The following is a 21,192-nucleotide window of genomic DNA, read 5'->3' as shown; positions in this document are numbered from 1 at the left end:
GAATTTTTTTTGGGGGGGAAATAGTGGAACGGTATGTATTATATAGTAGAAAGATTTACCTTGAAAGTAATTTTTCTATTTATGGAATTATCTTTTTTTGAGAGAGAGAGAGAGAGAGAATTACCTTATTCCCTAATGATGCCAGATGGTAGAATATCAATGCACACTAGTCCAAACTGGAAGTATTGCAAACAGTATGTTTAAGTGTCAATAAACCATTAGAAAAACTATGCATTAGCTAAATAATATCTTCAACGTAAGATTTTTAAAATTGTAGGCACTGTGTACAGAGATTGACAGCCCAAGGCCACTCCCAACTTCACTTGCCAGAGCCCGGGGACAAATCGAGTGTCTCAGAACAGCAGATGACTTTACAGACCACACGCCTCCTGTATCCGTCTGAGCCCCAGAGGCTTGGTGCAATCTCTGGACTAGAAAACCACAGCCACAGCTCTGCTCTTCATCATGGACAACTGTAGCTTTAAATACAAGACAGCACTTTACAATCAAACAAATCCAGATGGACAGCTCTCCCAAAGGCAACTCTATACCCAGGACACAGATTTCTAGACGAAAATGCAGCCAAGGCAGATACAAAAACAACTCCGGGAACACAAAGTCCCCGTCACTATAAAGTCATCGATCACTCTGCTGCTCAAAATTGAGTGGCGCATGCGCAGTGTGAGGGCAGGCACCAAGGTGGGGGAGGACACCAGCCAGATGCTGACGCCCAGGAAACGCGCAGGGTGAGTGGCGGGCAGCAGAAGACAGCAGTGACGGTGGGGAGGGCATATGTTCCCCAACAACACAGTCCACTCCCTTCCTGGCTGAAACGTCAGGGCCTGGCCTCCCACATACTGTCCTCAGTCCTACTATGTGCACGGCCCTGTAGTGTGGGCCGCCATTCCTTGTGTCCAATGACACATCAAGGAGATGAACTGACTAGGACACGTCCATCTTCTCAAAGACACGGCAGCTCCAGCAACTCCTTTCAGCATTGTAGGCCATGACCTCAACTTGGTCAGTTTGCTCAAAAGTGCCCAGGTCTGAGGGGACTGCCTTGTGCTGACCAAACTGGTAAGAGACTCCTTGGTAAACCAAACATCTGTTGACTGACTCGTTCAATTGGAGGATGTACCTCTTTGAGGCTGCCCTCATTTGGTAACACTCCTGGCTCCAAACCTTCTTATATTCCACCAACGTAAATCCCCCTATGTCCTTATGTCCATGTCTTCAAGTCCCTTCCCTTTGAAGCTAAACCATCTGATAAACTGTTAATGATGATGGTGGGTGGTCAAGGGTAGGCTATTTCTTTCCTAATTACAGTAATAATACTTACCATTTCTTGAGTCATTATCATGTGCCAGGCATTTTGGTAAGCATTTTACATATGTGATCTCATATAATTCTCAACCCTATGCAATAGATACTGTTATGATCATCCCAATTTTTATAGATGAAGAAATGGAGGCTGAGAGTGATTGAGTGACTTGATTGTCCCAAGTTGGGCTCTCCAGGAAGCAGACTCCAGAGTTACCGTGTACTCATCAGTTATTGCACTCATCAGGGAGTACCCTTGAAATCAACACCCATGGAACGAAAGGGATGGGAACAGGAGACGGCAGAAGAAGCTGAGCTGTGAGGCACTCACCAATGGTCTCAGCCAAACCATGGAAAGCTCTGGAGGTAAAATGGCCCTTCAGAGGTGTCCCAAATTGGGTCAGGATGGCCAGGTCTTTATATTCCCTCTCCATCAATTACTGGACTTGGGATCCCTCAAAAGGGTGGACTTTGGGCGAGGTGCCTCTGCAGCTGAGGCAGATCCCAAAGGGGCTGACAGATGGGAGCAGTCTGCTACCCACAATTCCAGCAGCTAGAGCAACAAGTCCTTCCTTGACACAGAAATTGGGTGGTACATCACCGTGTCCAGAATGTTAAGAAGGTCTCAGAAGTGGTGAGTGATTAGGACAGGCTTGGAAAAGAAGCCTCTCTGACTCTAGATCCTTCTAGTTAACCACCTTCCTAAACACCTCTCACCACCCTTTGAATGGAATGTTGAATGTTCAGCTCTCACAAGGTGGTTTTCTTTTTTTATGTGCTCTGCCTATAAATTAGTATCCTCCTCCAAGGTGATGTGCCCCTTGTGGACTTTTGTGATTCTTGCCTAAGGGAGGATGTGCCCTTCTGTGGAAGAAGAGTGGCCTCAGCAGTGTTGACATCCTGAGCCCTTAGCCTGGAGAAAAATCGACAGATACCTCTGCCCCCTACATTCTCAGTGGGTACTTCAACCTTGAGACCAAAAACACACAACCACAGAATGAAACCAAGTATTTCAGCAGCCCCACTTCATTCTTACTACTCTAGAACAATTTCCATCCATTTTCTTCTTTAAAAATTAACTTGTGAGATTATTTAATTTGCTCTTTCCTAGCAAAGCTGTTAGTGTAAACAAGAGTGAATTAAACAATGTATGTGACAGATCAATTTTGTAAAAATGACACTATCTCTGTAGGAATTTGAAACCATATATTTTTAAAATTACTCAAAATGACAGTATTCAGGGATAACCACTGTTAACATTTTGAGTATCTCCTTCCAGAAAGTTCTATGCATGTATACAGAGGAAATTATATGTATTCAATTTGACATAAACGGGAATAAGCTATACAAGCTGTTCTGTAATCTGCTTTTTCCCTCACCAGAGTGATAGGGACATCTTTTTTTGACAACAGAGTTTTCACACAGGAGAAGGTGAGAGTAAGCTGAAGATGACCCCGGAGATATGGACAGAGCTGGAGAGAAGGCGCTGGCTGAGATAAAGGATTAAGATCTTATCCTAAGTATAAGGAGAAGACACTGAAAGAAAAATTCAATTTATTTTTCAAATGGCTTATTCTGACTACTGGTTGTGACATGAGCTACTGGTTTGTTGTCCATTATTCACTCAAAAATCTACATCTAAATGATGTTTCCATGGTGTTCAACCTTCACCATGAGAAAGGCAAATATCAGCAGTTTCCACTCAATCCATTCCTACCCATAGGCTTCTTTAGTTAGAATATATTAATGATCAGAGAAAGAGACATCAAATATTAAGGGTTTCCTATTTTATAAATCTTATCTCTCTGTTTTCCAGAAACAATAAATATTCATAGTTAAAAAAAAAAGAGAGACTTTTGTGAGTAAAGAAAACTTACTGATAATTCTACCATCCAGAGATAACTACTAATCATTATCATGTTGGTGTATATCTGCCTGTCTTTTCTCTAAGAAGTTCCTTTACACAAAAGAGCAATCATATTGTACAAACTGTTTTATATTGTAACATATCGTGAACACCTTGCTAGATCATTAAATATTCTCCTTCATTTTTAATGGTCAGCTAGTAGCCATTATGTGATACCATCATTTGTCCCCAGTTGGTGGCCGTTTACGCTGTTATAATCCTCACTGTGATGAATATCCTTGCGGTATGTCACAAAGTATAAGTCTGTATGTATTGCCAGGTAAGATTTCATGTTCTTTCAGCCCCACCCTACCTCATACCAAAGATTGTAAATGTACCTCCAGCTCATATTAAATACCATTGTTTTGCTGTAAAAAAATTAAAAGGATTTTCTAAGTTGCTTTTGAAATTTAGCTCTGAAGAACACATGTAATTTGGCTGTTTTGGCTATGACTTCTCAGCAATCATTTAGCATATACCAGAATTCTTGAGAAGTGAGAAAAAGCAAACCTACAGAGTTTTTGAATACAATGGAATTTTATGAACAATACATTTAATAATGTATTAAATTGATGTAAAATTATACTTTGTGACTAGTTAGTTGAACATCTGTTGATTTCATTTTTCTTTTTTTAATTTGGAGATATACATCTTTTTTCTAGGTCTCAAACATTTTTTTGTAGGCTCCTTAAAAGCTGGTAGGCCTCAGGCAGTATGAGTAGATCCTAAGAGATAAAATGACATGGAGATATTGCTAAAAAAGGGCCGATAATCTGGAAAGATTTTGAAATAAAGCATGGCCACGCTCACTCTTGATAAACTCTAAACTGGCTCTCGGATCCCCTCCTCTCTTCTTGCTGTCCCTCTCTGCATGTGAGTGTAACCACGACTACCTGTAGGTCAAGGGGTGTCCCCAGGAAAAACAAGAGAAAGAAAGGCGTATCACTTCCCAGGGCTTGGTTCCACTCAATGGCCTGCTGTCTATTTTGGGGGGTGGAAAGGTCAGATGGGTCAGCCCACACACTGGCACATGACTTGCTCTTGCTGAATGGACATCTGCTGAGATGGAAATGCGAATGTATTGACATGGATACATATGAACAGGGCTCTGCAGATGCGACATAGTGATGGAGGCACAGGTCACCAGAAAAGCCCTGTATCTGGGCCCCAGACCCTCCACTCCATCTAGTGCTGCCTTTCTGGGTCCAGGAAAGCTCACTTTGCCTCCCAGTGTTCTTCGGAGGCCAAGGGATCTTCCTCTGAAAGGCACCTTCAGAAGACACAAGGAAAGAAAGCCACCCCCTTCCAGCCATCTGGGATTAGGCAGGCTTCAGCCTGCAGCCCCCACATACATCGTGGCAGGATTTCTCAAACCATCTCCAAATGTCAAGTGGAAGAATGAATTACAGCTCATTAATAGACGCTTTTTTCTTTGAAGAGACATTTTAGGAAGAGGAAAAGGTCACTGTCTGCCCCTATCATTCCCTTCTCACTCTTCCTCCCCCCCCCCCACCGATAGACTTTATTTTTGTACAACAGTTTTAGGTTCGTGGCAAGTTGAGCAGGAGGGACAGAGATCTCCCATTGACCCCCTGTCCCCACACTTACGAGTAGCTACCCCGTTATCAACATCCCCACCAGAGTCTCACTCATTGGTTTCAATTCCCTGTATTTATACTTTTGAATTTTTTTTTTTTAAGCCTCAAAACTTCTTTCTTTTCCAGAAGTGCCTCTCCTTTCATTTCCCACTTAATGTTCTTTTGGCTCTAGCCCCTTACCACGGGCATGAAATCTCTGGGGCTTCTTTCTTAGGTCCTCACTCCAGCTAAGTTTTCTTCGTGTGACTTTCTTAGTGTGATTCAGCGGCCATGCTGCATGATGAAGGTGTTGGATGGTATTCACTGATGTACATTGCATGGGAAAGGTTGAGTGGTGTCAGTAAAAGGGCATGTTTTAGTGGAATTGAAGGGTCCGCTTAAACCAACGGTCAGTGAAAGCCAATATTATTTTTCTTATCAACAAGATTGTAACCCTTTCTGGGGATAGGGGCCCTGTTGTACACGTCTTGCATCCTAACACTTAGCATAGTCCATAATAACAGTTTCTGCTGCTCTGAAAATAATACAAAATTCAGTTGATGTCCCCAACCCAATCGCATGGAAATAGCCCCCTCCCTCATCTCCTACCCACATCCCATGAATCACATACCTCGAGTGAGTTTTATTTATTTCTACTACTGAAACAGTTTTCCAACCCATCACCTCCTCTTCACTGCCATTGCCCCAGACTAGATCCTGATCGTGGCTTAGGGAAACATTCCCTTCTCGGCCTAGGAAACCCGTACAGATTCTCCAAAATCCAAAATTACTTGACTCTCCAGACAGCTTTCATCTCCCTCTCCCAGTAGGGCTTATTTCATTGTATTATAATTACCTATAAATATTTTTGGGGTCTACAATTAGTCTAAGTTCTTCCAACAAAGGTGTAATGTCTCCTCCTACCTTCACCTTGTCTGCCTAGCACAAAATCTGGAACACAACAAATACCAGTAAGTGTTTGCTGAAGTAACAATCTCCTCTAGATCTTTCCTAAAATGTTTTAAGATAAAAATCATATGCAAAAAAAAAGCACAATGTAAAATATTCAAACAATACAGAAATTACAAAATAAAGATAAATCTTCCTCCCAATGCCAGTTGTCCCCAAAGATTATCTGCATATGTATTTTTTCATTTATAAAAAACGGAATTATCCTGTACACATTTCTGGAGCTTGCTTTTGTTGTATGCATCTAGGAGACGTTCTCTATGGAATTTGTCTCACTCTTTTAAACAGCTGCATAGTATTCCACTGTAAGTATATTTACTTACCCAGCCCCTATTGGTGGACATTTGGGTAATTTTCAGTCCTTTGTTATAATAATGTTCCAATGAACTTATCTTGAAATCCCCCCTTTTAAGTCTTATTTTTAAAAAATGAGTAACACATTCACATGACTCAAAATCCAAATGTAAAAGAGGGTATAAAGTAAAAAGTCTCCCCCACTTCCTATAATCCCTATTCCACCCATCATCCACAGCCACCACCCACCCAGTTTTCCTCCACGGAGGCAATTAATGTCATGACTTTCATACCTATGTCTATATTGCTACACTTTTAAGACAATATCCAAAAGCTAAATTCTAAGTACTCAAATTGTTGTGTCAGAGTATGTGATTTTTTCGTTTTTAGCTGAGACTGCCAACTTGTTTTTCAAAAGCATTGTGCTAATGTAATTTAATAATTAGTACAGATGACCCTTGAAGAACATGGGTTTGAACTGCACAGCTTCCCTTATACGCAGATTTTTTTTATTCTGTAAATATCTGTATTGTTTTCTAACCATAGTTGAGAGTCCACAAATGCAGAGGGCCAACTGTATGCATTGATTACACCATTTTATGGAGGGCACCTGAACGTCTGAGGATTTTGGTATCTGTGGGGTGTCCTGGAACTAATCCCCTGTGGTTCCTGAGGAACAATGTAAGTTTTGGGAGAGTCAAAAGTTATACCTGGATTTTCAACTGCAAGGGCACCCCTAATCCCCACATAATACTAAATAAGACTTAGTAAATTAATATTTATATTCTTACCAGCAACAAATAATGTTGGTTTTCCTACATCCTCACCAACACTTGCTATTTTCAAATTTGTAAACATCTGCCAATCTGACAGGTGATAAGAAATAACTTGTTGCTTTGATCTACAGTTCTTTAATTATGAGTGAAGGTAAGCAGCTTTTGCTATGCTTATTGCTGTTTGCATTTCTTTTTCTGTGAACTCTGTATTTGGGTCCCTTGCCCACTTATCGGTTGGGTTGTTATATTTTTCTGACTGATTTGTAAATTTTTCTGGATAAGCATCTGCAATATGTTCCCTCCTAATACATTTATAATTAAAACCATGCACTTCAAAATGTAAAGTTTCTATTCAGGGGTCTCACTTTTGTCTCCCCAGTCAGATTGTAAATTCTTTGAAAACAGGGTCCAAGAATCTACTCTAATCCTAAATTGCATGGCAAACTCTGGTTGATCAGCTGCGACCTTCATTCTGGGCACTTGACATGGACCGAGATCCTCTGGGGAAGAATTGTGTCTTCTGTAGTTACAGAAAAAGATGAGATTTGCCTTCCTGGGTCAGCCCCTCCATCGATCCAGTCTAGCTTTCTATCTGACAGCAGCAACAAGAAACACGTTGAAGAGAATCCAATTACCCTCTTTGACATCTGCTTCAAAAGGTTAGGAATTTATCCTATGTATCACCATTCGAGATCTCTCTTCCATCAATTCATCTAAACCCTTCCTGAACCTCAGCCTGTGGTCCCACTCCAGGCACTACAGATAATGAGTTCTTTTGTTTATAAAGCAATATATCAACTTCTGGGTCAGGAGGGCAGTATTATGTGTAAGCACATATAATTCTTCCTGCTTCCCTCCAAAAATCTATAAATAGTAAATTTAAAATAGGTTTAAAATATTAACACAATATTCCCTTGATTCGTTCCAAACTTTCTTCAAACTTTTCTTTGGCCTTTTTAAATTGTGTATTATTACACACAGAAAAAGAGAAAAATATATAACTATACAGTTTAATGAATAACACTGAAGGGAACAGCTATGTACTCACACCAGGTCAAAGAAGGTCATTGCCAGGGTCCCCAAACCTCCTACGTGTCCCTTCTCCACAAAGGAAGGGTAAACTTTTGAGAAGATCACTTTCTTGTATTTCTTTATGTTCTGTCATCTATAGATATACCCCTAAATGCTAAACTTTAGCTCACTCTGATTTTAACTTTATGTAAATGGACTATCTGTATTTTTTGTGTGTCTTGTTTCATTCCCCGAACATTAAGTTTTTAGGATTCATCCATGTGTGCTGAGCCTGGTTCTAGGTCATTCATCTTCTTTTTTAATAGTCTTCCATGATATGACTATCCCAGAATTTAATTACACATTCTACAGATGATGGACATCTGGGTGGTTTCCAGTTTGGAGTTGTTATAAATTATATGCCGCTATTCTTGTAACTGGATCCTGGTACATATGTATACAAGTTTCCCTAGGGGTATCCTCAGGAGTGAAATTACTGTTATAGAGATGTATATTTTCAACTACTAGACATTGCCAAATGTCTTTCCAAAGTGGCTATTTGCACTTTTTTTGCACAAATTTCACTCCCACCAACAGCACCTGAGAGTTCCCGTTGCTCTATGTACTCCTGAGCACTTGGTATTGTCACAGGTTTTTAAAAACAGCTTTATTGAGATAGAATTCCTGCACCACACAATTCGTCCTTTCAAAGTGTACAAGTTGGTGGTTTTTAGTATATTCACAGAGTTGTGCTTCCATCATCACAATGAATTTTAGAACATCTTTGTATGCATACATCAAATCACCATAATGTACACTTTAAATGTTTTGTAAGTTTATTTGTCAGTTATACCTCGATAAAGCTGAAAAAAGAATTAATATTTTTAAAATCTTAGGACATGTTCATTAACACACACACACACACACACACACACACACACACACACAAATAAAGAAATAAAACCCACATCCCTTAGCCGTCACTGTTGATACTCCCAGCCGTAGGCAACCATTAATCTACTTCTGTCCCTATAGATTTGAATATTTCATACAAACAGAAGCATAAATATGTGGATCTTTGTGACTGGCATCTTTCACTTAGCATAATTTCTCAAGGTTCATCCATGTGGTGGCATCTGTAAGTATTTCATTTTTATTCCAAATAATATCCTACTGTATTTCCCACACGCGATTTATCCATTCCTCAGTTGATGGACATTAGGGTTCTTCCTCTTTCTGGCTACTATAAACATACTGCCATGGACATTCATGCACAAGTTTTTGGTGGACATACTCATACGGTTTCTCATAGTGGTTTAAATTTGCATTTCCTGGATTACTAAAAAGGTTGAACAATTTTTCATATATTCATTGGAATTTTTGATTTCCTTTTATTCAAGTGGTTTGTCCATTGGGGGAAGGCTGTTTGCCTTCTTCTGATTGATTTACCAGAAGATTTTTTTTTTTTTAAGTTCTAGATATCTGTTCTTTGTAAAGTATATGTGTCGCAATAAATATCTTCTTTTCTGTGGCTTTTTAAAACCACTCTCAATAAAGTCTTGATTAAGAGAAATTCTTAATGTTTATATAGTCAAGTATATGGTCTTTTTCCTGACCGTAAGATCAGAAAGTTTGTGTGTCTATGTAAAAAATCCTTCCCTATTCCAAGGTCATCAAAATATTCTCCTATATATTATCTCCTAACTTGTTTTCCTTTCATTTTTAGGAATTTTCCCCAACTGGAAATGTTTTATTGTGAATGATATTGGGTAGAAATCCAACTGATTTTTTTTCTCATATGGACACTTACTCATCCTAACCCTATTTACTGAAAAGATCGTTCTTTCTCTAATATTCTTCAGTGCCAACTCTAGCACACATCAAGTATCCATAAATATTTCGGGGTATCTATTCAGTTCCAATGGTCTATCTGTTTATTTTTATTTCAACACTACACTCGTTTAATAATAATTACTCTTGATAACCTATAAAACACCTGCTTCAACCACGTTCCTCTTCATGAGTGTCTTGCTTCTTCTTGGTCCTTTGCATTTCCATGTACATTTTGGAATCAGCTTATCAAGTTCCACCAAAAATTTGTTGGATTTTTTACAGGGATTGCATTGACTCTACCGATAAAACTGAATAGAAATGACACTTTATAGTACTGACTCATCCAAACTATAAGCATGGTATATTTCTCCATTTATTTAGGTATACTTTAATACCTCATGATAACTTTTATTTGTCTTGGTAAAGACATTGCACAGATATTTTGATGTACTTCACATTTTTAATGTAAATTATATTAAGATATTTTCCATTTTCCGTTTCTAACTAGTATTATAAAAATTTAATTGATTTTTGTACATTGATTTTTACCTCCAGTCTATTGGCTCAGTATTCATTAATGCTGGTCCTTGAACTGTAAATTCTCATTAATTTCTTTGTATACACCAGATCACCTACAATGATGGAAATTTTGCTTCTCCTTTTTAATTTTATTTTTCTTTCATTACTGTGCTGATTAGGACTTCTAGTAAAATGTTGAATGAGTGGTGATAGTCAATTTTTGTTTCCCATCTCAAAGAGAAAGTGAAATTTCATTAAGTGTGTTGTTTGTCAGAGCTTTTTGTTTGTTAGTTTTTTTTGTTTGATTGTGTTTTATTTTGTAGATATCTTTTATAAGGTTAAAAAAATTTTCCTATTCTTATTTTACTATAATTTTTTATCATAAATGGACATTAAATTTAATCAAATAATTTTTTATCCATCTTTTGAAATTATGATCACAGGCTTTACACTTTTTACCTGGTAATGTGGTGATTTACAATAATTTTTTTTCTAATATTAAACTAACCATAGTTTTCCAGAATAAATCAAGTTGGTGATGATATACTATCCTTTTTATATATTGTTGGCTTCTATTTACTAATATTTTGCTTATAATTTTTGTATTTGTGTGAAATTGGCCTATAATTTTCTTTTCACATTCTATCCTTGTCAGATTTTGTTATCAAGATGATGACAGCTTAAGAAATGAATTAGAAGGAACTCCTTTCTCTATTTTCCAGAAAGTTTGTGTAAGACTGGAATTATTTGTTCCTTGAATTCTTGTTTCCAGTGAAGCCACCTGATTTTTTAACTGGAGCATACAGTCCACTTATATTTAATGCAAGTGCTCATATATTTGGATTTAAACTTAGAGTCTTTAAATCTAGTATGCTTTCTAATTATCCCATCTATTCTCTGTTTCTTTTTCCCCCTTTTCCTGCCTCTTTTCACTTGTTTATGTTTTATCATTTTATTTTTCCCTCTGCTGATTTATAAGTTATATATTCTGATTCTATTATTTTAATGAATACACAGAAATTAAAGCATGCGTAATTAACTTACCAAATTCTGAAGTTAGTCAGTATTTATCCTTTTTCTGGACAATTAAAAATTTTTAGAACACTTTAACCTCACTTATCCCTCCATTTATCCCTCTCCCACATATCTGCTATTATTGTCATGCATTTTAATTTTATTTTAAACATCACAAGACATTATTGTTTTATTTAATCAATGTTAACTTATATTTTATCTAGATATTTATCATTTTTTTTTGTAAAAAATCCTTCCCTATTCTAAGATCATTAAAATATTCTCCTATATATTATCTCCTAACTTGTTTTCCTTTCATTTTTAGGAATGTTACCCACCCGGAAATGTTTTATTGTGAATGATATTGAGTAGGAATCCAACCGATTTTTTTCTTAATTTGGTATCACATTATTTCTGTTTGAAATATATCCTTCGGCATTTGCTTTATTGATCTTCTGATAGTAACAAACTTTCTCTTTTTATTTGTCTGTATGAAAAATTTCTATTTCACCTTCATTCTTGAAGTATATTTTTACTATATATAAGGTGGCAGTTATTTTCTTTTAGTGCATTGACCTTATCATTACGTTGTCTTCTGGCTCCCACTGTTGCTATTGAGAAGTCTGTTATTAGTCTTGCTGCCGATCCTTGGAAGATAGTTTTTCCTCTGGTAACTTTTAAGATCTTTCTCTTTGTTTTTGGTCTTCTAAGCTTCACTTTAACCTCAATGTGGCTTTTTCTTTTCTCTCTTTCTTTCTTTTTTTTTACTTGAACGAGCTTGTGATTTTTGGGTTTTTACATCTCTGGGTTGATATCTGTACTCATTACTAGAAATTTCTAGAAAATTTTTAGCTTTTCTCTCTTCAAATATTGCTATTGCTGTTGCCTCCCATTTTCACTCCTTTCCTTATGGAACTTTGACTAACTATATGTTAGACATTTTCACTCTGTCTCAACTTTTTTCTGTATTTTTTTTTTATCATTTTTGTTTCTCAGTGCTTCCTTCTGGAACATGTTCCAGACCGCCCTTCAGGCTGATTAATTCTCTCTTTAGGTTATGTCTAATCTTGTGGTGAACCCATTCATTGAGCTTTTAATTTCAGTTATTATATGTTTTACTTCTAGATGTTCTACTTTGTTCTTTTTCTATTAAATTAGTTTTACAGTTGCTGTTTCTTTCCATTTCCCTATAAATATATTCAAGCTTATCTTTTATCTATTTAAACATAAGCATAGTTGTTTAATTGTGCCAACAATGCCAAAAACTTGGGTCTCTGTGGGCCTTGTCCAATTGTTTATTCTGGTACTTAGTCATATTTCTGTTCTCCTTTTACATTTGCTATCTTTATGTGTTCTACTGTACTAGAAAGAATTGTTTATAGGAAATATTTGAGGCCTCAGGTGAAGTTTCTTTTCCCTGGAGAGGATTTGCATTTGCTCCTGCCTGATGTGGAGACATGTAAAAGTCCAGGCACTCCTTGAGGTTTCCTAAACCACCCAGATGATAATAAACCTGGGGACGGTTCGCCCTTATCCTAAAGATAAGGCCCTTTGAGTTTCAGATTCTAGTCACCATTCAAGCTATGCTTCCCTGAGATAGTTTCTTCTGAAAGTACCAGAAATCTCACAGTATTCCATGTAGAAATATCCATAGCTTTAAATAAGGATAAGACATTGATGTCTGGGTGCTTTATTTTTAGCAACATTCCCTAGGATATCAAGAAACTTGTTGTCATTTTAAGTCAAGGCAACATTATGTCAGTTTCCTTGGCAAACAGTTTATAAAACAAAACAGTATATAATTCAAGAGATATTTATTAGGTTTCTGCCGTGAACCAGATGCTATGGTGCTAGGAACACAATAGTGAGAAATACAGAAACCAGCCCTCCAAGGACTGCTTAATTTCTTTCCTGGATATAATTGGTGGCTTAAAGATTATTTTATTATTTTGATTTATAACTTTAAGAGTAAAATAAGTCATAGTGTTTCCATTATTTTCCACTTACTACTATTCCTCAGAGACCACAAAGCCTATTAGGGGACAAAACATGAAATAGCCTGGATAATTCAACTTTATAGTTATTTATATGGAAGTTCTTCTCTAGGGGCTACATGGGAACTAATGGTCATTGAGTTCTTAATTACTAGGTGTCCAGTACTCTACATTTATTTCTTACCTCAAACCTGAGAGAGAAGCATCAACACCCCTATTTCACAAACTGAAGAAATGGAAGTATAAAGGCATGCACTTTCCTGAAGTCACACCATGTGATAGGCAGCTTCTAAAATGGCTCCCAAAGTTCCCTGACTCCTGGTACCCTCACCACATTGTTGTATCACTCCCGTTCCTTAAGAATGGACAAAAAAGACTGACTTCCATTTTCCTCTCTCTCTTTTTCTCTGTAGAAACAAGCTCTTCTCACTTGTTCTGATGAAGCAAGCTACCATGTCGTGAGCTGCCCTATGGAGAGACTCATCTGAATAAACAGAGGCCCCCAGTCCAACAGCCCTGTTAACAACCATTGACGTGAATGTGAGAGCAGATCCTCCCCCTGGCTAAGCCATCAGATGAGACTGCAGCCCCAGCTGACACCAGATTCCTGACTCATGGAAACTGTGCCATAATAAATGTTTGTTTGAGCTACTAAGCTTTGGGATAATGTGTTATACACTGCAAATACGAGGCAATCTGATATTTGACAGGTCTACTTGAGACCACATTGTCTTTCTGTGCATGGTTATACGTTAACAAATTGGTAAATCCTCAGAGGAGTTACCTTTGAATAGAAACTTCATGAAGAATCCAGACAATATACACCATACAAAAGTAGAGCTACACTTGTTCTTAAAGCACAGGTAAGCCAACTACCTCATTCTACAGGTGAGGAAACTGAGGGAAGGAGACTTTCCCGGTTCCCATGGCCATGTGGGTAGGGCCAGGACAAGAACCACATTTGTTTCCCCATCTTTGCTTCATCCTCGCTTCCCTTGCTATTTAAGGGAGGAAAAATGCATTCTTGGGTTTTGTTCAATAATATATTTTGTATAAATGGCTTGTATGTGTTATGAAGTCATCAATATATTCTGGAAGAGTAGAAGATAAACGACTTGGCCCTTGGTGGGGCCAATGAAGAGAAATTGTTCCCGCATTCCCTTTGTTCTCCACCTCCGACTCCAGCAGCAAGAATGGAATTAGTAAGAGCCCCGGAAAATGGGTAACCTGGTTGCTTTATGAATAGGAAAGTGTAATTAGGCCACACAGTAGGCAAGAGGGAGGGAGTTATGAGAGTGGGATTAGCTAGCTTATCAACCAGAGAACAGCAGATTTTTTTGTGGCTCCTGGGATGTGAAAGGTGATTCATAAGATAAAGAATTTTTCAGGGTCCTGAGGAATCCTTAAAAGAAAACAGAGCACTCTTTGCAGAATGCATTCAATAGCAACTTATCAAACAACTTCTCTTTTCTCCATGATCCACTAGAGGTCAGCACTTACCCGTTTCTAAAGCAGAATTTCCACCTTTTTCATCTAAAGACTAAACCACGTGAGATATTTTGTCTGCCAAATAAACTAAATTTAGTAAGAAATAACGTGGGTTTCCAATTTTTACTTATAAAAGACACAAATAATAGCCACCACATGTTTCATATCACTCTTAGATAAACAGTGTTATCAAATCCCAGCACCCCAAAAATAATTTTTCAGTTAGCCTTCTCATAGGGAAATGTAAAATATCCACTGAAGTTTTGAAATGCTAAAAATTAAAAGAAAGAAAGAAGAGAGGCAGGAAGGGAGAGAAAGAAAGAAACTAAGGAAGGGAGAAAAGGAGAGAGGAAGTCTGAGATCCAATACGACTTCCCAGTTCTTTTGGGATTCAGAGGCCCTGATATTGAGAAACACCAATTTTAGTCAGAGGAGTCCAACTATCTCCTCAGGGGAGCATAGTTATTTTCCTTTTCAAAGTAGGACAGGCATATATGTCCCTGGGTAGAGCTTCCTAATCTATCCTCCGATTAGGAAAGGACTAAATATGTGCTGGAGAAATCTAGCTCAGGCAAGCTCCTAACCCCAAGTTCTTGCCCAATGATGAATGTTTTGGAGTTCAAACGTTGATATTTGGCATCAGCGAAATTTCCAAGTCTACCCACATTTTGGTGCCACAGGTTTTCACCGAGGAGACATCAATCTAATTCAAGACATGATGAATTTAATCAGCAAGTTGTAATCTGCTTGAAGTCAAGGACCCCCTACTCTATGTCACTTTTTCCCTCCACTATCACTACAGAGCTTGGCACATAGTATACATCGGTTGATGGCAATGTAATAAAAACTAAGAGTACCTGTGGAAATGGGCAATGCACTACACACCCATGACTTAGACATATGATCCATGTTTGATGCTCAAGTTAAGACTTTAACAGGTTGACAAAACTCAGAGGATTTGAAAAGGAATATTGTGCATGTTCTTTGTGTATCACATTATGAAGGTCCACTACGGGGCACATTGACAGCAGTAAAAATATAGCTTGGTCACAAGGTGGCGCTGTTGCCTTAGCGTCAACCTTTCCTCCGCCTCAGTACTCAAGTTAGTTGGGTCCTTGATGAGGCTAAATGGCCCCCAGATTAGTTTTCTGTGTTTTTTTGTTTGTTTGTCTGTTTCTGTGTGTACATTTATTTTTACATTGTAGAGAAAGTTACTTTTTAAAAGTTGTATATAAATGAAATAGTACATAAACCATCCAGAACGAAAGAATTAACATGCATTTAATGAAAAGAATCAGAATTTCTGTTAACACAATAAACACCTACACCCTACATTCTTTTGGACCAAATGGCAACTACACTTATATATTCAAGGCAAGAACTGGTACCTCAATGGTATGAGAACACCTTCTTTGATGAAGTCACTTAGGATTGTTAAAAAACTCTGCATACTAAATAAAAGAGCTGGGGGGCTAAACAAACAGGAGTCACTCTATCCCCTTTCCTATTTCCAACTTTTCGGAATCTAAGTTTATTTAAAAATTTGACATCTATAACCCCATCAACTACTATCTCTTCTTCAATAACTTTGGAATGGTAGATTTAACAACTTTAAAACTTGAGGTCCTTCTGAATCTCCCAAAGTGTTTCTGCACTCTTCTTCAGACGAGCCTCTTCTTCAGGGGTCAGTTTTACCTTTATAAGGTCTGTAATACCATTCTCTCCCAGGACACAGGGAACACTGAGGGACACTTCTTCATTTATTCCATAGAGACCCTTAATTATGGTGGAAACTGGATGCACTCTCCTAAGATTCTTCAAAATACTTTCTGTTAAATCGGCTACGGATAGGCCAATGGCCCAAGAAGTATAACCTTTCATTTTAATAATCTCATAGGCGCTGGCAATCACATCTTTGTGGACATTTTTCCACTGCTCAGGATCTTTATCAGTTCCTATATGTGAGTTCACATCCTTCAGAGGGACACCAGCGATATTCACTCCACTCCACACAGGAACACTTGAGTCTCCATGCTCTCCAAGGATCCACCCATGGCAGCTTTCAGAGTGGATACCAAGCCTTTGCCCAATCAAGAAACGAAAACGGGCAGTGTCCAGATTACAACCACTTCCAATAACACGGCTTTGGGGAAATTTACTTATCTTCCAGGTAACGTAAGTTAAGATATCCACTGGATTGGAAACAACAATCAGCTTGCAGTGAGGACTGTGTTGGACAATACTAGAAATCATGAATTTGAAGATGGCCACATTTCGCTGGACTAAATTAAGGCGTGTTTCTCCCCTTTCCTGGCGTGCGCCTGCTGTGATAATCACGAGGTTGGAGTTTGCAGTGACACCATAATCTTTGCCAGAAACAATATTTGGCATTTTCACGAAAGGGCTGCCATGTTGAAGATCCATTGTCTCGCCCTTCAGTTTGTCTTCAGCAACATCCAACAAGGCAAGTTCATCACTCAAGCCTTTAAGAAGGATGCTGACAGCACAGGCCATGCCAACCGATCCAGTTCCTATAATGGAGACCTTATTGCGATGAACGGCCTTCTCTGAAGTTAAATGCTTGGTAAGCTCACACTTGACAGTCGCCATCTTGGACACGGGGATAACGGGCCAAGCGCCCCCGTGTGGGATCCAGGCTGGCTGGCGGGGAAACGGGGTCATCCCCAGACACAGGAAATTCGCTCTGGCAGCGCCTACTCTCCGGCTGGCCCACAGGACTCCCATAGCCCAGCTCATGGCCACTCACCCAAGAGGTGGAGGAAGAGAATAGAGGAAAGCGGAAGGCAAGCTTCCAGGAGCGAAGGAAGGGAGCGAGTGACCGTTGGCTTGCTACTGCGTCTGCGCGTGGCTGTGGTGGGCCGTGGGCCGTTGGACGCGCCCTCAGCCTCCTACTGTGGCTGCTCAATACAGGAGCAGCTCGGGTGGCCTCGCAAGGGCCTCCTGGAAGTCCCTGTCCCGTCTGCTCTGCTCGCACTGAGGCGGTGATAGGGCTTCTCTAGCAAATGAACTCTAGAGTTCAAGTGTTACAAAACATGAATTCTGGGGGGGGGGGGGGGGAGTGGGAGATGAGGGTAAGGGGGATCAAATATATGGTGATGGAAGGAGAACTGACTCTGGGTGGTGAACACACAATGTAATTTATAGATGATGTGATACAGAATTGTACACCTGAAATCTATGTAATTTTACTAACAATTGTCACCCCAATAAATTTAAAAAAAAAAAACATGAATTCTCTTCAATATTTAATGTCTATAATAGATAGACCAACCCAGATCCCTGGGATTACTGTATTTTTAGTATGCATGCCAAGTTAAAAAACGCTTTCATTAAGTACAGATGAAAAAAGGTTCAATTTTCTGAACTGTAACCCTGCCAGGAAGAGCAAAGTTGCCTGCATACTGTCTCTCCGTGGCCTTGTGCACCATTTCCTTGCACGTGCAGAAGTGGGGATCCTGCTCTACGTTGTATCCAGTTTGAGAACCTTCTATTTGGAAAGGGTTCTGTTGCCTTTACGCCAGTCACCAACCTGACCCACAACTCTGGGGAAGTCACAGGCGCTTGACAACAAGGGTAAGGGGCCGACTATGAACTCGTCCAAAACTAAAAATCCTGAGGAGAAGCTGTTAACTTTTTCTCACACCAGAGGAAAGCTTATGATTGAGAGAGCTGATTACAAAATATTTCTCAAGTAGAAAGTTGTAGATGATGTGGCCTTCCTTACAATGAAAATATGTCTTAAATGTCCTTAAAGTGGCAAATTTTAACTCCTGCACAAAGATAATTGATTAAAGCAGTAAAATAAAATATGGTTGACCCTTAAACGATATGGGTTTGAACTGCACATGCCCACTTACAGATTTTTTCCAATTGACCCACACAGTTCAAACCTGTGTTGTTCAAGGGTCAACTGTATTAGCTAGTTCAACAACGCATCAGTATATCTTGCCTTCCAATGTGTTTTTCTGGTTATTCTTACAAATTTCCTTTCAAGTTTCTAAGAACATACGAAACTTTCCATCTGATGAAATATATACTCTAATAAACCCAATAAACTATAAAAGTCCAAATAAAATTAATGGTACTTTCTCCCCACTTATAAACAGAATTCTGACCATGTAAGGATTGCTCGAAGCTCTCTTCTCCTTCTGAGAGAGCAATGTGCTCTCCCCCAATGGAGCTCTTGGTACACGCAGCAAACTCCCTCTTGGTCAGCAAAAAAAGATTTCAGTTTTAGAATACTGAATCTTGACAAAATGAATATTTCCTATTCAAGGCTTGAAAAGCCATCCTCATTCTTCCTGCCAACTGTGAACGCCTAAAGCTTTCCAGACGGCAAAGCTGATCACACCAACCCCACACCACGCATACAGGGAGCACCATCCCAGGGCTCGCAAGGCAAGGGAAGACCCACTCTCCGGGAGAGCAGCGGTGGCCACACTTCCCTTATTGAACCATTCAGGGCTTTTCTTTTTAGCCAGTGATAATGTTGTAACAAATCCAGCTAGCGTTCCCGCTGCAGCAACAGTACCAAGGAAAATTCCACCTTTAACCACGAAAAGCCGGTCATTGGTGGATGCCACAACCTCCAGCCCAGAGGACCGTTCCCCAGGCCTAGTGCCCATGGTCTCCATGTTTATAAGCCTCCACTACTGCATCCGGTGCCAACTGGGCCCCCCCAGATTAGTTTTAATTACTAAATTGGGGGGGGCTGCGGGGGAAAGGGTGCGGAGAAAGGATGGGCAGAATGATCAAATCACAGCCAGACTCTTCACCTATGGGTTCATCTGAGACTCAATTTGATTTTATCAGAGCAGGAAGAAAGGGAAATAAATTTTACAGAAGCTCATTTCCTATCTCTGAGAGGCTTACTGAGCTAGGAGTTTGTATATATTCTGTTTGGGCTCCATTTTATCTGTGTTCTCTATTCTGTGGGGTCATCAATAAGACGTGGCCACGGTCTTATTCCTTGCAGAAGAGAGAGAGAAATGAGGGCTGCATATATGCATGGGGGGAATGGAGGGAGGTTTCTAGAGGTGAGTTAAAAGGTCTGTCTTTCACCATGTTTTCAATAACACAAAGCAGGGAAGGTTATCAAATACTTTTGATCATGATTCAGAATGACCAAAGTAGGCAGTAACAATTGGCTAGATCCAATTACATGAAGTTGAATCTTCAATAAATACAGTCTCAAACATGGATCCAAATAAATAAGCTGCCCTGGTTCAGCTGAATACCTCCTCCCAACACCCTCTGAACACATTGGGTTCACTTATATCTACTCTGGGCCATGGTTTATTTAATCCTCACAACAGCCCCACAAAGAAGCTACGATTAGCCCCTTTTTATGGATAAGGAAAACAGGTTAACTACCATGGCTACAGGCACGTAGCTAGTGGTGGTTCTGGGATTTGAACACATCTTCCTCCCCGAGAATGCTACTTCCGCTTTGTCTGCACAGCCTCTCCCACAAACATCAGCGAAGGAGGTGGGGCCGATGGAAGGCGGGTTCACTGGAAGGGAGCTTCTTTGTGAGGATCCATGAGGGGCCTCCACAGTAACATGCTCATGGCAGGAAATTTTACTCTAAGTTGTTGTGACTCTAAGGCAGGACAACATTAGGCAGTTAAAGAAACACTGATTATGGATCCAGCTGCCTGGTTTGAGGGTCAGTTCTGTCATTTACTGGTCATATACACTTCAGCAAGTTACTTAACCTCTCTGTGCCTCAGTTTCCTCATCTGTACATTAGGGATAATAATAGTGCCTAACATAGAGTTCTTGTGAGAATTAAATGAATTAAATACAGGTAAAACACCTTATATTGCACTTAGATTTTTTAAAAACTGTATTGTTGCTATTGTTTGAGGGGAAAAAACTTGTATTATAATATTATTGTAATTAGATAAGTCACAGTAATCAAATTCCTGAGCAAAAATTAAGTCAGAGAAAACTTTAAAGCAGGCAAACATTGTTCTTTCTTTTTTTTTAATTTGATCTCTCTAGTTTTTTTTTGTTTGTTTGTTTCCTTTTTTTTAATCAAGACTGCTCTATCCTATGAACCAACGGGCCTAGGCTTTTTATGTGGCTTTCATGAAGAGAATCAATGGTTCCTATGTGAATACTTTATAAAATTCAAAAAAAAGGTGGAATTTCCCTCTCAAGACAGCATAGATATCAAAAAACTAAAACAAAACAAAACAAAAAGTCTCTTCTCATGGCAGGACTCTTCGGTTCTAGAATAACTTCGAGTTCTCAAGAGCAACAGGCAGAACAAAAGGTGGTTAAATCTTCTTACATCCCAGGATATAAAGACCATTTAAATTTTTTTTTTTTACTTAATGTCATTGAACTGTATTCTGTAAAATAGTTGAAGTGGTCAATTTATGTTATATATTTTGCCACAATTGAAAATATTTTTAAGGAAAAATCACCTAAGAGCTCAGCCACAAGAGATGTAACTTAATTGG

The 21,192-nt window shown here is 39.0% G+C and overlaps 2 protein-coding genes across 3 annotated transcripts; both read right to left on the bottom strand.

The window, feature by feature from the left end:
* Positions 1 to 16,160: 16,160 nt before the first annotated feature.
* LOC117038106 (L-lactate dehydrogenase A-like 6B) lies at positions 16,161 to 17,496 on the bottom strand. Of its 2 annotated transcripts, XM_033134762.1 has the most exons (2): positions 17,062 to 17,311; positions 16,313 to 16,893 (listed from the first exon to the last, which is right to left on the bottom strand). In XM_033134762.1, the coding sequence occupies exons 1-2, from the start codon at positions 17,309 to 17,311 to the stop codon at positions 16,313 to 16,315; spliced, it is 831 nt and encodes a 276-aa protein (XP_032990653.1). The 2 variants fall into 2 exon arrangements, with proteins under 2 accessions (XP_032990651.1, XP_032990653.1); XM_033134760.1 differs by having other exon boundaries at positions 16,161 to 17,496.
* A 1,518-nt stretch (positions 17,497 to 19,014) lies between these two features.
* LOC117038425 (transmembrane protein 242-like) lies at positions 19,015 to 19,356 on the bottom strand. The gene has a single exon (XM_033135409.1). It carries the CDS (start codon positions 19,354 to 19,356, stop codon positions 19,015 to 19,017), a length of 342 nt encoding a protein of 113 aa, XP_032991300.1.
* Positions 19,357 to 21,192: the final 1,836 nt, after the last annotated feature.

This window comes from Rhinolophus ferrumequinum, chromosome 18 (genome assembly GCF_004115265.2).
Source record: "Rhinolophus ferrumequinum isolate MPI-CBG mRhiFer1 chromosome 18, mRhiFer1_v1.p, whole genome shotgun sequence".
NCBI lineage: Eukaryota > Metazoa > Chordata > Mammalia > Chiroptera > Rhinolophidae > Rhinolophus > Rhinolophus ferrumequinum.
The sequence above is the reverse complement of the archived record's forward strand: the minus strand, read 5'-3'. Positions and strand labels throughout refer to the sequence as shown.

Bases quoted from the DNA above. Each gene is read 5' to 3' on its own strand.
- LOC117038106 (XM_033134760.1), bottom strand. From the start codon at position 17,458: ATGAGCTGGGCTATGGGAGTCCTGTGGGCCAGCCGGAGAGTAGGCGCT.
- LOC117038425 (XM_033135409.1), bottom strand. From the start codon at position 19,356: ATGGAGACCATGGGCACTAGGCCTGGGGAACGGTCCTCTGGGCTGGAG.